The sequence below is a fragment of the Nuphar pumila genome, chromosome 6 (assembly GCF_984573655.1).
Source record: "Nuphar pumila chromosome 6, dmNupPumi1.hap1.1, whole genome shotgun sequence".
Lineage (NCBI taxonomy): Eukaryota > Viridiplantae > Streptophyta > Magnoliopsida > Nymphaeales > Nymphaeaceae > Nuphar > Nuphar pumila.
The window spans coordinates 134,584,252-134,603,275 of NC_143254.1; the positions used below are offsets into that span (position 1 = coordinate 134,584,252).

General features: G+C 37.8%; 1 protein-coding gene across 2 annotated transcripts in view; it reads right to left on the reverse strand.

The window, feature by feature from the left end:
* The window catches only part of LOC149836361 (uncharacterized), a 204,503-nt gene extending 188,755 nt beyond the window's left edge, over nt 1-15,748 (reverse strand). For both annotated transcript variants that reach the window (XM_090009158.1, XM_090009159.1), the window contains exons 1-3: nt 15,577-15,748; nt 15,203-15,492; nt 13,995-14,344 (exon numbers count right to left, since the gene is read on the reverse strand). In XM_090009158.1, coding sequence (XP_089865284.1) covers nt 13,995-14,344; nt 15,203-15,492; nt 15,577-15,643 — 707 coding nt within the window. In that variant the 5' untranslated portion in view covers nt 15,644-15,748. The remainder of the gene's footprint in view (nt 1-13,994; nt 14,345-15,202; nt 15,493-15,576) is intronic.
* Between the last annotated feature and the right edge of the window lie 3,276 nt (nt 15,749-19,024).

Sequence of the window (19,024 nt, forward strand, 5' to 3'; positions counted from 1 at the left end):
TCACCCACATTCAAGAATGGGGCAGAAAGCAACCCAAAAGACTCCTGAATTTTTCTGATATTCTCGGCATTCGGTTGGGAACCGTTTTCTTCAATTGATGTTGAAACACTAAGAAGCTGCACATCATGATTTTCTAAAGAGAAAGATTCAATGTCTCCCCCTTTGGTGTTTACAAGGTTTATCTTCAGCTCCCCAGGGCAGACCATATGTCCTTTAGCAGTCATAAACACAGAGACAGGGAAGATTTCACCAACAAATGCAGAACCAGAAGTGATTAAAATGAGATCAACAAGAGGCTCGGGCCCTTCAACCTAGACAACCTTCTGGCTAGTGAATGCAAGACTAGGATCTTTGTTTGGGAGGGTATCTACTCTATCTTCAAACTTCCAAAGAGGTAGACCATCCACTGAAGCAGGACTTTCACACGAAAACAGATGGTAAATTGTTGTCCTATCCTTGCTAGCACAGATAAGCACTCAAGCTTCCCACTATGATCTGTGGTGGTTCCTTGATTCGGCTGGAGCGGAGGACTCGGGTCAGAATAGGGAGAGAGAACCCAAGGTGTGGTGGTGAATCGGGCAGGTTGAGGGTGCATCAGCTGATCTAGGTCGCATGTCGCAGCTTAAATGAGGACGAAAGCATCGTCGGCTACTCCTGAACCCCTTTGACGTGTAGTCACCGTGTGCGGCTCCATCCACGACTCGATGACCGCGATCCGAGTTTCGATCCCATCGAGTCGTTTCGACATGCTGGCCACGTCCCGGCTGACACGCAGTAGATTTTCGTCCATTCGAGTCATCATCTCCATCATACGCGACATTTGACCGTCGTTGTCGGTGTCCGCCTGCTCCTTTCCCTTCGTCGAATCGTTCCTCACGTTTGGTGGCATGGTGCCGACGACGGAGGATGCCCGATGCTCTGATACCATTTGATGTAGTGGAGGAGGAGGGGCTCCTCTGCATTTGACGTTGACTGATGAAGGCACAACCCTCACGGTCGTGCATTGTGCAGAAAAGGAAGAATACCCAACGTGAATGATGAGCTTTAGATTTTATTTGCTTATAAAACTCAATGAACAATGTAAGTAAATGTAAATGACAGGTAACGAACAATGAAAAGGAATAAAATAGGGAAAGCACACGGCTGGAAGGAAAAAACAATTCATAAAAAAACAAAGAAGACTGTTGTTGAAAGGGAACAAAGCTCTCAGAAGAAAAGCTGCAAACAAAATTAAAGAATAAAAGGACTTCAGAAAGGGAAAAAAGTTGTTGCAACAAAACAAAGAACATTAATGTAAAAGTTGTTGTAGGAAGCTGAAAAAAACAAAAGGCTGCGCTGAAACTTTTCCATCTCCTCTTGCGCACGCAACCCTAGAGGGGTTTTTAAAGGCCCCTGCTGGATCCGGGTCTCGGGTCCGGTCCCAGACCCGAGACAGCTCCTGTTTCCTGTTGGATCTGGGACGTGCTCTGCATCATTCTAAACCAACAGATGAAATATTTATAGAGGAAGGCACAAGGTGTGAAACATGGGTGAAAATAGTTACGGAAAGCAAGAGGGAAGAGTATGCAATGGATGCTGGTTTAGCTTGTTGCCCGATTAAGGAAGTCAGGCAAGCACTTGACATTGCACTCAAGTGCTAGGAACCAGACCCATCTCAGAGGCCGCTACTGAAGATTTGTCTTATCCATATGCATACTTGTTAGAAAGGAGCCTTCGATCTTCCACGCTTACCTGCAACAGAGAAAGAGAGAGAGAGGAGAGAGAGAGAGGAGGGTGAGTGATTTCAGAGAAAGGGGTTTTGTCGATAATCGATTTACCCTTTCATTCTATTAAATACTTTAAGTAAAATAAACCTAGGGTTTAGAAATACCCCTTTAACGTGATAATTTACATTTACACCAATTGGGTCTGGACCCGATCCAATATATAAATGGATCGGGTCAGACATATACAGAGTGATGACATCTTTTCAGCCTCCCTCAAGTTGCGCATGGTGTTGAACCATGTAGAACTTGCTTTTCAGACACCAAAATTTGCCCTTCGTCAACCATTTAGTGAGAATGTTAGCAACTTGTTCTTCAGTTGGCACATACATAGGCTCAATCTCTTTATCTTCAACCTTTTTTCTAATAAAATGTTGATCTATTTCAATGTGCTTTGCTCGACTATGATGGATGGGATTGAAGAACATGTTAATGACACTTTGATTGTCACACAGCAACAGTGACCGAGCAATCGGTTCTCCCATTTCTGTCAGGAGATGTCTTATCCATGTAGCCTCGGCCGTGGCAGTGGCCATGGATCTGTATTCAGCCTCAGTGCTCGATCTAGCAACCGCTTTTTGTTTTCTACTGCTCCAGGATACCAAGTTTGGCCCAATGAAGCTGCAATAACCGGATATTGATCGTCGTTCGTCTGGATCACCCGCCCAATCAGCATCAGCATAAGTGACGATCTCATGGCCCTCATGGCCCCCGCCTGGATCTAATTCCCTTTTCTTGTATAACAGCCCATCACCAATTGTACCCTTCAGGTGACGAAGTATACGTTTGACTGCCTTCATATGTGACATACGAGGTTCATGCATAAACTGGGATACCTGATTAACCGAATATACTATATCAGGTCTAGTAAAAGTCAGGTATTGCAACATGTCAACTAAGCTGCGATAGTTAGTGGGATCCTCATATATGTCCCCGTCTTTTGAACTCAGTTTCTGATGAATGACACTTGGAGTTGTCAACGGCTTACAATCTGTCATGCTTGCTCTGCTGAGAATGTCCAACGTGTATTTGTGCTGAGTAAGGGTGAGAGTATCATTTCTTTTATCAACTTCTACCCCAAGAAAATATCGCAGTTCTCCCAAATCTTTCATCTTAAATCTCTGATTTAACAACGCCTTCACCTGCTCAATGTGACTTTTACAGTTCCCTATGATGATGATGTCATCTACATATATTAATAGGAAAGTAGTGACTCCTTGTAGATTGTGAATAAATAATGAGTGATCCAGAAGAGACCGAGAGAAGCCATGTCGTTGTATCTCTAGAGAAAAACTGTCGAACCAGGAACGAGAGGCTTGTTTCAAACCATAGAGTGCTCTCTTTAACTTGCATACATATTCTTTGGCTTCTCGTTCTGCATATCCAGTGGGTTGTTCCATGTAAACTTCTTCTTTTAAATCCCCGTGCAAAAAAGCATTTTTTACATACAGCTGGCTCAATGGCAACCATATTTAATAGCTAGACCCAACACAATGTGAATGGTCCCCATTTTAACTACAGGACTAAAAGTTTCATCAAAGTCTTGGCCTTCCTCTTGTGTAAATCCCTTGGCTACAAGTCTAACCTTGTACCTTTCAATGCTCCCGTCTGGTTTATATTTTATCTTGTACACCCATTTTGACCCAACAACATTTCTGTTTAGTGGCCTGGGTACAATCTCCCATGTTCCACATTCATGTAGAGCTTCCATTTCTTCATTCATTGTTTCAACCCATCTTCTAGAGCTCGCAGCTTGATAGAACATGAGGAGCTCTTCCTCTTTACTTATGGATGTCAAGAACAACTGAAAATCCAATGAAAAATTTTTATAACTTATCCACCTGTGAAGTGGATGTCGAATCCTTGAGGATCTTTTGATATCCATTGTCTGTGAAGATGAATCCGTACTCGTACGCGGGGGCAATGAGGGCTCTTTTTCTCGCCGGGTGTATACAATACCTTTATACCTTTCTGGCTCCAAGACATGTGGAACAGTTTCTTCCGTTTGAGTTTCATTTGCTGATTCCTCATGTGTCTCCTTCTTACTGCAATTTTCTGGACAGTCTACTCTATCATTGGAAAAAAGTTCTGAATTTAACCGTAGATAGTATACCTCAATGTTGGGGCTTGAGTTATCAGCATGAAGGGTTGAATTAGCATCCTGAGCATCAAAGTTCATCTCATCGAAAATTACATTCCTTGATATCTTGACACGCTTAGTTAGAGGATCATAGCACCTGTACCCTTTGTAGTCTTTTGCATATCCTATAAACCTGCATTTTAAGGCTTTATCTTGGAACTTGTGTCTGAGTGAGCTGTCAATGTGAACATAGCAAACAGACCCAAACACACGTAATGCATGGTAATCAGGTTGTATGCCAAAAAGAGAGAAATATGGAGACTTATTTTCTAAGATACTCATGGGCAATCGATTTATCACATGGACTGTGTAGTGAAAGGCCTCAGTCCATAATGATACAGGAAGATTGCTCCCGTGCATCATGCTCATTGCAGACTCTATAATATGTCGATGCTTCCTTTCAGCAATCTCATTTTGTTGAGGTGTATGCGGGCAAGACACTCTTCTCTTTATCCCATTATGTTGAAGGAAACCAACAAAGTCATTTGAGGAGAATTCACCTCCTCCATCACACTGGAAATTGAGGATGTTGGTAGAGAAATGATTTTGAACAAAAAAATGAAATCTTTGGAACAATCCGAAAACTTCTGATTTGTGCTTCATAAAAAATATCCAAGTATAACGTGAGTAACTATCAATGAAAATAAGATAGTATTTACTGCCAGAAAGAGAAGTAATTGGGGCAGGACCCCAGACATCTGAACAAATGACCTCAAATGGCCTTGAAGCTCTTTTATTGATGGAAGCAAAAGGTAAGACATGACTCTTACATAAAAGACAACTAGAACACTTTGTATCAACGACCTCTGAACTCAGACTGGACTTAGGAATAAAATTATTCAAGACAAGTTTTTCAATAAAATGACGACCACAATGGCCAAGACGACTATGCCAAAGTCTTGGCTTATTACATTCAGAAATATTGAATATAAAACCAGAATCAACAAATTGACGTTGGTGAGGCTTCAAGGATGAATAGCCGGAATGAATGGAGGAAGGATCTTCTTGAAAGATATACATGTTGCCCCATCGTTTTCCTTCAGCGAATGTCTTCCTCGTGTGAAGATCCTTGACATAAACAGAAGAGGGAGTAAATTCAACTGAAGCATTGGCATCATCAACAAGTTTTGAGACAGAAACAATGTTTTTTTGAATATTAGGTGCATGGATGACACTTGGAAGTTTAAGAGAAGACTTTGACATTGGTATAATGGCATTTCCAGTGTGTGAGATTGAGTGATGAGATCCATCTCCTGTGACTATGCTATTCTTACCAACATAAGGTGTAAGAGTCAAGAGTTTACCTGCATCACCTGTGACATGAGTAGCTGCTCCAGAGTCGACATACCAAATTCCTTTGTCATTTTGCTTCATATTCAATCCTGCCAAGGCTGCCAACAACAACTCCTTTACTTCTCCATCCTTCCTAGCCTCTGCTTGTGAAGTTTTCCCTTTGTTTTGAGGATTAAACCAACAATTTTCCTTAATGTGTCCTTTCTTGTTGCATAGAAAACAAGTGGGAATGGGTCTTTGTCCTTATATATTTGGTGTCGGAAGTATGCCACGACCTCCATAGGTGTTTCTCCCTTGGCCTCCTTTTCCTCGAAAAGAGCTTCCTCGTCCTCGGCCATAACTCATTCCCATAGCCAGCACATTTTGTGTTCCTGAATTCCCATGAGAATCTTCAGAAGATCATTTCAGAGTCATCTCATATTGCAATAGTTTCGCACGAAGATCTTCAAACTTTGGAAGTTCTGGTAAACATAATAAGGTAGTCGTCATAACATGATAGTCTGACCCCAATCCACTCAAGGTTTGTTGTACTTTATCCTTTTCACTGACAAGACACCCAACAACAGCCAGTTGGTTCGTGATGCCTTTCATTTTGTTCAAGTATTTCATAACAGACATGGAATCTTTCTTCAGCATTTGAAATTCTCGCTTAAGATACATAATTCTTGCCTCAGAAATTTGTGAATACGTCTGAACTAACTCATCCCACAGTTCATTGGTCGTACAATCATCAGGAAGAGCAATAAGGACTTCCTGTGAGAGAGTTGAAGTGATGTAGGCCACTAACGATTGATCCCTCTTCATCCAAGCAACATATTTTGGGTTATTGTGAAGAACAACAGATTGTTCTCCTTTATCGTCCGCCTTTTCTTGTGAGAGGAATTCTGGAGGTGGTGGAACAGATCCATCCAGATGACCAGAGAGGTCCTGACTCTTTATAAATAGAATGATCTGTCTTTTCCAGGTTAAGAAATTGGAGTTGTTCAATTTCTCATAGACTAGCTGACCAAGAAAGCTTGAGGACAGACATGACTGTCCATAAGAGGAATCCATTCACAGCAGAGGACTCGGCTAACAGGGTTTTAGGGATATCACAGTCGAGGTCTCGACTGACAGGGCACTCGGCTGACACTTAGGTATAGATCAACAGAAATGGGAATCACGCACAGCAGTTCAGAGATACAGCAGTTCCAGAACCCATGAAAAATAGCAGTTTTAGAATCACGCACAGCAGTTCAGAGATACAGCAGTTCCAGAACCCACGAAAAACAGCAGTTTTAGAATCACGCACAGCAGTTCCAACATGAGAGATACATCAGTTCAGTTTTAGAATCACGCACAGCAGTTCCAGAACCCACGAAAACAGCAATTTCAGAATCACGAACTCAGAAATATTTTCACACAGCAGTAATACTTCCAAAACCCACGAAACAACAGTTTCCGAATCACGAAATCAGAGATATATTTTTCAAAATCACGAACACCGTGAATGTTTCCAGAAAGGGTCGATACAGAATCACGAACTCACCGTGAATATCTCCAGAAAGGGTCAATTTAGATTTAGAATCACGAACTCACCGTGAAAAGAAGTCAGAAAGAATCGACTGTCACCGTGAAACAGTCACTGCGAAATAGAGCCATCGTGAAATCAAGCCACCGTGTGACAGTCGCCGGTGAAATCGAGCCACCGTGAAACGAAGGCAGCTCTTCACGCACAGTCGTCACGCTGCTCTGATACCATGTTAGAAAGGAGCCTTCGATCTTCCACGCTTACCTGCAACAGAGAAAGAGAGAGAGAGGAGGGAGAGTGATTTCAGAGAAAGGGGTTTTGTCGATAATCGACTTACCCTTTCATTCTATTAAATACTTTAAGTAAAATAAACCTAGGGTACAGAAATACCCCTTTAACGTGATAATTTACATTTACACCAATTGGGTTTGGACCCGATTCAATATATAAATGGATCGAGTCAGACATATACAGAGTGATGACATCTTTTCACTTCAGTCGTTAGAGCCGACTTCATCCCAACCGAGGGAGAATGATGCAGATCACGTCCCAGATCCAGTAGGAAACAGGAGCGGTCTCGGGTCCGGGACCAGACCCGAGACCCGGTTCCATCAGGGGCCTTTAAAAAACCCTCTAGGGTTGCGTGCGCAAGAGGAGATGGAAAAGTTTCAGTGCAACCTTTTGTTTCAGCCTTTTGCTTTTTTCAGCTTCCTACAGCAGCTTTTACATTAATGTTCTTGTTTTGTTGCAACAGCTTTTTTCCCTTCCTGCAGTCCTTTTATTCTTTAATTTTGTTTGCAGCCTTTCTTCTGACAGCTTTTTTCCCTTTCAGCAGCAGACTTCTTTTTTTTCTGAATTGTTTTTTCCTTCTAGTCGTGTGCTTTCCCTATTTTATTCCTTTTCATTGCTCGTTACCTGTCATTTACATTTACTTACATTGTTCATTGAGTTTTATAATCAAATAAAATCTAAAGCCCATCATTCACGTTGGGTATTCTTCCTTTTCTGCACAACGCACGATCGTGAGGGTCGTGCCTTTATCAGTCAACGTCAAACGCAGAGGAGCCCCTCCTCCTCCACTGCATCATATCTACAAATGGAAACAATGTAGAACATCTGGAGTGAATGATAAGGAAACCATCGCCCAGGGATTACCGGGATTACCTCTGTAACAAGAAGAACCAAACCCATTGCCTTGAAATAGGTTAACAAAAATAGGTGGCATATTCATAACATTAAATATTCAGGTCCATGAAAATGAAGACCCTTGTTAGTAGCCATAAGTCAAAGAAGCTTATCTTTAGAAACATAAAGAAATGAAGGCGCTTTAATAAAATAACAAGTGCACAAATACAATGCCACAATGTGGCTACAAAGGTGCACACACAAGAACAAGAGCTACTAATGGGCCAAATACAAAGAGCCACTAAGAGTTAATCACACAAACTCTCAAAAAAGACCAAGAACATAAAAAATAATAAAGATTTTATTCAACAACGTTTGGCAACAACCATAACTAAAACAAGAGAGGTAGGCACTCCATGCATAAAGGGGCTGGCCCAACTGCGCTCTCCATGCATAAAGGGGCTGGTCCAAAAGCTAGTTAGACCAGCTCTCAATCAATTGCCAGCTGCAACTGCAGTTGTCAGCTGTCATAATCAAAAGAGAAATAAAAAACAAAAATCTGAAAAAAGAAAACTTGTCAGTCCCTAGTGGACTGACTTCTATTACAACATGAAATGACTGAAATACCCTTGATGGGTATTTTAGTTTACATACATAGTGAACTATATATATATATATACAAAATACAAATGACATATACACAATACATTTTAACACCCCCCTCAAACTTTTTGTCAAGAAGAAAATAAAATCGTGGTGATGGAAGCACCTTGGTGAAGAAGTTTGTTAGTTGATACTCGAAAGTAATATAAAATAGGGTGATGATCTGCCTCAAAAACTCTTCATGAACATAATGATAATTGATTTCTATATGTTTGGTTGTCAGCTACGTATATGGAACTCTTGTTATGACAACACAGTCTGGAGGGTGTCTGAAGATGAATGCTCAAATCTTCAAGTAATCTTTGCAATCAAACGATCTCTGATGTTGTAGTAGTCATTGCATCGTACTCGACCTTAGAGGATAATAATAATTTTTGTTGTTTCTTGCACTTCCATGACACTAGAGAATCACCTACAAAAATTAGTAGTTGAGCATCGATCATTTGGATCTCCTCCCCAATCTGATTCAGAATAAGCAATCAACTCAAAAGAGGAATAGGAGGATAACAAAAGACCTCTAGAGGTAGAGGTTTGTGGATATCTAACAATTCTTGTCACAACACTCATGCGAACAGTGGTGGGAGAATGCTGAAATCATGCGCAATATCAAGCCGAGTAATAGTTAAAAAAGTTAAGGCATCAATTATTTAGCGATAAAAAGTAGGATCATCCAGAGGTATCCCATCATCAATCTTCATTTTGGCATTAATAACTTCAGGTGTGTCCACCATCTTTTCATCAATAATGCCTAACCTATCAATAATATCATTAGCAAACTTGGTTTGAGAAAGCAAGTATCCTCTAGGAGAGTAAGCAACCTCAATTCCAAGAAAAAACTGAGAAATCCAAGATTAATTATTTCAAAATATTTTGTGTGGATAGATTTAATATCCTTTACTCCTAGTTTGTCTTCACCTATAATGATCAAATCATCAACGTAAAGGAAAAGTATAACAATCTTTGCATCAAATTTCTTAGTAAACATAACAATATCAGTATAATAAGACTTAAAACCAAGCTTTAGCATAATAGAACTAAAGTGATCATACCAGACTTTAAGTGCATGTTTCAAACCATAAAGAGCTTTTCTCAATCGAAGTACCTTACCAAAAGGGACTTCATATCTAGGAGGTGAATCCATATAAAACTCTTCTTTTAAATCTTCATTCAAAAATGCATTTTTAACATCCATTTAGTATATAAGTAAACCTTTAATAGCAACAACAACAATAAGGGTACTAATTGAAGTCATCCTAGCTACTGGTGCAAATGTTTCATCATAGTTTATTCTATATTCTTGTGCATACCCTTTAGCAACTAACCGGGCCTTGCTTCTTTCTAGGATGCCATCACTCTTAGTTTTAGCTTTATACACACATCTATAACCTATAGTTTTCTTACCTTTAGGCAAATCAAAAACTTTCCAAGTCATGGATTTTTTTAGTGCTCTTAAATCTTTATTCATAGTTTTTACCCATTTGGAATATTCTTTTGCTTGTTTATATGTGGAAGGTTCAAAATAAGCCAAAATCGTAGCTAGACAAGCCCTATATTAAGGTGAGAAGGATTCATATGAAACAAATCCATCAGGGGGATTCTTATATGAAGAATCACCCTTACATTAGGACAATAATTCAAGCAAAAAAGAATACTCAGTCTTTCTCAAGCACACTTTAAAAAAAAAACTTTCATTTTCCAGAAAACGAGCATTTTTGGATATATATAGTTTGTTATTTTTGAAATTAAAACATCTAAACCCTTTATAAGTTTCTCCATATCCAAAGAAAGCACACGGCATAGCTTTGGGAGAGAATTTATCATTTTTGTCATTAAGAATAAAACACTTGACTCCAAAAGGTCTTAATCTAAGGGGAAAACTTTGAAAAGTTTTTTATAAGGAGAGATGTTTTGAAGCATAGATGACGGGAGTCAATTGATGAGGTATACGGCCGTTAAATACGCTTCAACCCAAAAAAGTTTTAGAACATCTTTTGCAGTTAAAAGAGTTCTAGTAGTTTCAATTATGTGCCTATGTTTTCTCTCAGTTAATTTGTTTTGTTGAAGAGTATAGGCACATGATCTTTGATGAATAATTCTATTATTGTCAAAATAAGTTTTGAAATCATTTGACATAAATCACCCCCAGAGTCAGAGCGGAAGATAGAAATTTTGGTCTGAAATTGGTTTTTGATAAAGTTATGGTATTTTTTTAAGTTCTCAAAAAACTCATTTTTGTGCCTAAGAAAGTATATCTACGAGTATCTTGTATAGTTGTCAACAAATATAACATAATAAGAAAAACACCTTTAGATAAAATGGAATAAGGTCCTCATACATCCAAGTGCACTAATTCAAATGGTTTAAAAGAAAAGAAGGTTCTTTTTGGAAATGAGAGAGCACTGATTTTGCCAACAATACAATCCTCACAATAAAAGTTTTCATTACAAAATTTGCTTAAATAGGGTACATGAGATAATTTTGACAAACTAGCATGTCCCAATCTTTGGTGGCATAAAGCTAAATTTACATTTTGAACATTATAACAAAAATTGTTTTTTGGAAGAGAAGATGATCCATGTAGTAAAGGTCTCATTCTCTATTGCCTTCCCCAATATGCTTCTCGGACTGGAGATCCTGCACACAAAACACTTTTTGGATGAGAAAGATACACTATACCCATGGTCGGTAATTTGTGAAACAGACAAAAGATTTAAATTTAGTTTTGGGATAAGTCTAACTTTTGGAATAGAGAATTTTGAAGTGTTTTCAAAATTTTCAATGCTTTTTATGCTAAAAGAGGATCCATCGGCGATAAAAACATTTTGTTTTGTTGAATTAGTGCAACATTTGGAAAGGAAAGAGGAATGTGGAGTCATCATATAAAATGAGGCTCCAAAATCCAAAAAAACATGAAATCTTACTGGGAGGCGAATATATAGAGACCGCGGCACTAGAGAGAGAAGATCTTTTTATTAGTGGATAAAGGGCCCCCATGATTTGAGTGAACATGATTCCAATAGATTTAGAATCTTCATTGGTTCCACCTCTTTCTTTGTGAGACGCTCCCACGGATGCCACCTTTTTTTCTTCTCTTTCTTTGAACTTGGGACAAAATGACCTAATATGGTCCGGTTCTACACAATTATGACAAGTCAACATAGTTCTCTTTTTTGTTGTCATCATATCTAGGCTTCCTATTGCAAGGTTTTGAAAAATGGGGTGGTTTGTAAACATTTGTATTCGCCTCCAGTCTTGAGACGACCAACACATTATCATTTGTCTCCTTAGATTCGGTCATCGCTTTGAGTATTTCTCCTCCATGCATACTTGAGCCAAAATTTCATGTAAGAGAAGAGGATTTTTCCTATGAATAATATTAACCCGAACTTGTTCAAATTCGAGTCTAAGACCTCTAAAAATTAGAACAATTGTTTCGCATGTGTATTTCTTCCATTCTTGACCATCTTTTAGAGTCTCCCATATAGGCTCAAGTTTAGCCAATTTATCCCAAAGTCTCTTGAGGGTACTATAGCATTCTCTCACGGTCTTTTCACCTTGTTTGCAATTGTGTACCTAGTCTTTGAGATCTCATTTGTGTGCCACATCATTTTGGGTATACGTTTGACTAACATATTCCCAAGCCTCATCGACTCTTTCAAATTCAAGAATGTCGGAGCAAGGCTCCTCATGCATACTACCCATAAAGAGGGAGAGGACATTGGCATGTCCTACTTTTCATTCTTTATAGGTTTTTTATAGTCAGGCATAGCCTTTTTCTTTTCAATTCCTTTAAGGCTTTGTTCTTTTGATCCACCATCGGTTCCAACAATCAATTTTGTGAGAATTGGTTGTGGTTCCAATGAGGATCCATCAACAAAATGCCATTAGTCTTTACACATGCGGATCATCTTTACCGTCGCGGCCCACAAGTTGTTCTTCCCATAAATTTGATAGAAACAACCGTTATAATTTTTTTATCGGCCATAGTGGAGGAAATAGTGGAGATAAGAATGAGAAGAAGGAAGAGGAGAAGAAAGTAAAATAAGATTGTTGAAGAAGTAATGATAGCACGCTCCCAGAGGCAACGAACCAATGCTCCACCAATCCCACGAATCTCCTCTTCAAGCGTTTGCCCAAGAGCACCAATGGCTCTGATATCATATAATGAAATAACAAGTGCACAAATACAATGCCACAATGTGGCTACAAAGGTGCACACTCACAAGAACAAGGGACACTAAAGGCTAATCACACAAACTCTAAAAAGAGTGCAAGAACATAAAAAATAACAAATATTTTATTGAACAATGCTTGGCAACAAGCATAACTAATACAAGAGAGGGAGTGCCTTTATATAGGCACTCCATGCATAAAAGGGTTGATCCAACAGCTAGTTGGACCAGCTCTGGATCAATTGTCAGTTGCAGCTGCAGTTGTCAGCTGTCAGCTGTCAATTGTCAGAATCAAAAGAGAAATAAAAAACAAAAAACTGAAAGAAAAAAAAACTTGTCAGTCCCTAGTGGACTGACTCCTATAATGGGTATTTCAGTTTACATACATAGTGAACTATATATATATATATATACAAAATACAAATGAATACAAATGGCATATGCACAATACATTTCAACAGGCACATCACGAAGAATTATGTGAAACTGACTCTTGAAGAAATGGAAAAGGATGAAGAAGATGAGCATGTCATCAAATAAGATGTTTCGGATGGCAATTAATGTGCATCATCCAAAGGGGAGCATGTCCGTGCAAACTGGAGCAAATGATCATACGCTTTTTCTCCTATATGTGAATGGTGTGAGAGGTGGAGATGAACAGTGGGGTTGGGGAGGGTTGTGATGGCTGGGAAGGGAATAGACTATATGGAAACCTACCTTTGGTCATAGTAAGTTAGTTTGAATTTTTATTGTTAAGTTGCAGTTTGTTGGCACGTCTTATTATGAAGGCCTTAAGAATCAGCTTATCTACTGATGTTGATTTTATACTGTTATATGTACTTTTAACGTTTATGTGCATTTTATAACTCAATTGCAATATATCATTGTTTGTATGGTTAGAAGTGAAATAGCAAAGGAAAGGGGAAGAGAAAACCAGAAACTGTGAAACATTTCCAATTGAGATATTTCAATAGCTGGACGTTAGTCCCAACTCAACCATACTGAAGATCCATATCATAGTATATAGGCTGGATTTTGGACTCAGGTGGGAAAAAACAGTCAAATCTGCTCCCAGAAGGTGGTGCAACCCAATTACTGGTATGAACCAAATGAATTGGAACCGGCCCAATCTGATTAAGCCATTTAAAAGTAAATCGTCCACGAAGTCAAGTTCAATCCCATGCTTAATCAGTTCAGGCATACAGCAAATTATCATTCTAAAGAAGCAACAAAACTGTGTATAGGAAATGAATTGTTTTGTTTAGCGACTAAAACTAATAACCTTGCATTACAAGTTTGCAAATGAATTTAGAACTCAATAATAGTACCTCATTGAAAGAGATAAATAAGTCTTCATGTGGCTATTTTGTGTCATAATTTCATCTAAAGTCAACAATGTAGCTAAACCTTCACCAAATGACAAAAATGTAGATGGGAGCATCATATTCTTAAAGGGTCTCTGCAATCCATCTGCCTTTTCATGGTACGAGTAGATGGCATCCAGTTGCTGAAGCAGATTTCCCATGACAGCGCTCATCCTATGCGTGATCCGTGATAAATCCATAAATAATGATAATGAGCGGCCAAACGCCTTTTGGGGTTCTCCTTCCAGTAGCATCTCATGAGAATCTTCTGTGCAACCAAACAAAAGCAGCTTTCTGCATATATTCCTTGACACCTGCAACCTTGAACTCTTGTGAGCGTAACAAGCTCAATATAAGAAAAGAAAAATCAACTGCAACCATGGGGTTATGCTTCCAACACTTTTTGTAACACAAGGAATGTTTGAAAACTATGAAGAAACCAATCAAAAGAAAAGCATATTCTGTTGACATTTGATCAAATAAAATGCGAAAACTTATCAGTTGGGAACTGTTGGGCAGCATCCACAATATGAAGATTGATTGGGTTCTCATGTCATGAATCAGGGGAACGGCACAAGTTTGATAGGGTAGATAGACTCAAGTTCAAATAAAAGCAGCGGCATTCTGGGATCATAATACCAACTCGGGCAACTCAATGCAAAGACTCGAGTCAATATACATGCCCACGAATGAGGCCAACCCTGCGAAGCTCACGCAAGGATGCACGCTCACGACCCTTAGTTGAGACATCAATACCGAATGGCAATAAGCACAAGAGAGTTGTTGGGTGTGTTGGAGCAGCGGCCCTCTGTCGTCGCGAACAAAATAGGAGTTCCTAACCAACTGCACTAAGGGAGAAAATCCTAATAGGTTAGTAAACTATCTTACATAATAGCATTCCTCGATGCCCCAAAAAATCAATAGGAAAGAGTGTTCAGAGTGCGGAGGGGCAGAAAAATTCAGCAGGATTGGTGATACAATGAGAAAAAAATTGGTCGGCTGCCACCGATCAATCAGGTATATGTTTCTGTAAGTAACCTATGAAATTTCCATCCAACAGAACCAAAGCAACCACAACTGACAGTAAACTACGAAAAAAAGATTTTCTGATCAACGACATAACATGTATCGCGATTGTCTAGACACAAGCGGAACGTCGAAAGAAACCTCACCTTTCGGCAGAGACATGAAATCTGGATGCAATCGAAGGAGAGCACCCTGACGAGCTTAGAGATGGCCACATTGTCGGTGGAATGGAGGAGGAGGAGGGAGGTCGAGAGGGAGGAGTTGTCCAGGGGTTCCATGGAGAATCGGATGGGATCGAAGTTGGAGGCGCGGGCGTTGAAGAGGGTGACTGTGCCATGAGGGTCATCAGGGTCCAGGCGCCTCAGTAGTTCGAAGCTTCGGCCGTGCCACGCATCCACGAATCCCCGCAGCTTCTCTTGCTGTTCTTCCAAACCCACTGCAGAGAGAGCAACAAGAAACTATAAGCAAGAAGAGAAACGGACCTTGGGTTGCGGTGGCGGTTGTTCTGTGAGGGCTTTACCGGTGTCCATTCGTCTTCCTGTTACTCGATCGTCGCTGCTGAATCCTGATGATGCCTGTGGGAGCATGGATCATCCCATCATTTCAACCCATCGACTCTCGTCTGGCGTGCGTGCCACGCGAGAACTGCACTTGTGACCAGACTTCGCTGATGCGTTTGGGAAATCGCAAAACTCGCCGAACTAAAAATGTTTTGTATGAAAGATGCCTATAAAAATATAAAAAATGAGACCACAAACTGTTTTGTGGAATAATGTAAGGTTCGAGGAGCTGGGACGCCCGTTTGGTTCTAGGCGTTCATGGTGGCTAGGGAATGAAGTATGAAATTTACAAATCCAGTACATTTGGTACTTTTTCACCTGATTGTTTGGGAAAACCACTAAAAATATGGCAAGCACTTAAGAAATTCATTTTATCATAGTTGCTTCTTCAAGCTCGTTTTTTTTAAATAGTTTTAAGTATTTTTTTAAACTTAATAATATATAATATATATAATACGTATATAAAACATATATAATATGTAAAAAATAGCAAATAAAATAAAGTTATAGAATGAGTACATGCAATTGAAATTACAATTTTTTCATTTTCTAATTATCACTTTATTAAGCCTTTAGAGCAGCACTATTTCAATCTTAAGGACATAAACTAAGAGCAAATAAGTTGAAAAAAGCGGCAGTTTGTTTGTTAAAGCACACAACATGAAATTGATAACGAAAAAATATCATATTGTACGACAATAATGACATATTTTTTGAAATGTCTTCAAAATTATCAAATATATTTGTTGTCTAAAATTTTAAATACTATTATTTTTATTATATTTTTAGCCCTCGCACCTATCATTTTTCAGTGTGATTTTTCTCCAAATGCAAATTTTCTTTGTCTCTATCAAAAACTCAACCTCACAAATACCTAAGTTACTTAACATAAAAAATTCTTAAATTTGCATAAAAAATCTATGAAATTTGTTTGAACTCAGACCGACAAACATCACAAATAATTGAGTTACCTCATATAAAAATTATAATATCGCATAAAAAAACTATAATTTTTTTTAACTCGAACCGGCAAACATCGCAAATACTTGAGTTACCTCGCATAAACAATATAATAGCATCGCATACAAATCTATGATTTTTTTTAACTCGAATCAATAAACAACGCAAATACTTGAGTTAACTCGCATAAACAATGTGATAGCATCGCATAAAAAACTATGATTTTTTTTTATTCAAACCGACAAACATCGCAAATACTTGAGTTACCTCGAATAAAAAATATAATAATGTCGCATAAAAAATCTGAAATTCTTTTTTTAACTCAAACCGACAAACATCGCAAATATTTGAGTTACCTCGCATAAAAAATGCAAAATTTTTTAACTCTAACTGACAAACATCATAAATAATTGAGTTACCTCACATAAAAAATATAATAACGTTGCATAAAAACTCTGTGATTTTTTTTTAGCTTGAATCGACAAACATCGCAAATACTTGAGTTATCTCGCATAAAAAATATAATAACAACACATAAAAAATTTGTGAAATTTTCTTTTAACTCTAACTGACAAACATCACAAATAATTGAGTTACCTCGAATAGAAAATATAATAATGTCACATAAAATATGTGCGAACGAACTTTCTTTTAAACTTAAACCTCCAAACATGGCAAATACTTGAGTTACTTCGCATAAAAATTTCCTAAATTTGCATAAAAAAACTTTGAAATTTCTTTTAAATTCAAACCAAGTAACTACGTAACTACCAGAGTTACTGTGTATAAAAAATAAAATAACAACGCATAAAAAATCTTTCAATCATGCTTTTAGCTACTCGTTCACCTTAGCGTAGTTTTTCATAATCGCAGCTTGATGTTGTATAATAGTTGGAGACATTGTAGCAAGTGTTTCCTTCAACACACTATTTCTCCCAGCGCAAGAGCCAACTGAGTATCTCTTCCACCTGCATTTTTTCTATGCTTTTGACTATGCTCCTCCTCCTGTCAGTGCAAAAGTCAACTGAGTATCATACTATTTATGTGAATTGCCAATATTTGTTTATGCGCAGTAAGTCAAGTATTTGTAATGTTTGGAGGTTCGAGTTAAAAAAATTTGCTCGCATATATTTTATGCGAATTTAGTATATTTTTTATGCGAGGTAACTCAACTATTTGTGAGGTTTGGAGGTTCAATTTTAAAAGAAATTCTGCAGCTTTTTCATGTGCATTTCTAAATTTGTTATGCAAAGTAACTCATGTATTTGTGCAGTTTGGAGGTTCAAGTTTGAAAGATATTTAACAAATTTTTTATGCGATATTGTTATATTTTTTATATAAAGTAACTCAGGCATTTGTAAAGTTTGTTGATTCGAGTGTAAAAGAAAGTTCACATATTCATTATGCGAATTAAGTAAATTTTTTATATGAAGTAACTCAAGTATTTGTAATGTTTTGAGGTTCAAGTTTAAAAGAAAGTTTACAGATTTTATGGGAATTTAGTACTTTTTTATGCATAGTAACTCAAGTATTTGCGAAGTTTTGAGGTTTGAGTTTAAAAAAAAGTTTGCTATTTTTTTATGCAAGTGCTTACAGTTTTTTATGCAAAGGCTCAACCCTAATTTTGGTTAGGGCATTAAAGAGGGGAGGTCTACCTTATCTCATTATGCACGTTCACCTAGGGCATTGAAGATTTCTATGAAAATACTTAATCCATATTTGTTTGATGAACTTTCTTTTAAACTCGAACCTCCAAATATCGCAAATACCTGAGTTACTTCATATAAAAAAATCCTAAATTTGCTTAAAAAATCTGTGAAATGTCTTTTAAACTCAAGTCAACAAACTGCGCAAATACTTGAGTTACTTTGCATAAAAAAATATAATTTTTTTTAACACGAACCACAAAACCTTGCAAATACGTGAGTTACTTCGCATAAAAAACATCCAGAAATGCGCCTAAAAAATATCCAAAAAAAAAACAAACTTGAATCGACAGACTGCGTAAATAACTAAGTTTCTTCACATAAAAAATGTAATAACTTCGCATAAAAAATGCAAAACTTCTTTTAAACTCCAAACTCAAAACATCACATATGAAAAAAAATCGCACAGAAAATGATAGGTGTGAGGAACAAAAAAGTTATAAAAATAACAATATTTGCAATTTTGGATAGTAGATTGATTTGAAAATTTTAAAGGCATTTCATAAAATGTGTTATTTTTGTCGTATAGTGTGATCATTTTTCAAATTGATAAAGAACCAACTTTGTCTAATTCTCAAACTAGACAAAATCTAATGTAATATATAATCTCTAATAAACTTCATAACAACAAATACAAATATAGTACCAAGTAGTGTGTATTTGAATACAAATAGCAAATCATGAGTATGAATAAAATAAACATAAGCATTTGAAAACAAATCATAGACGAAAAGACATTCTC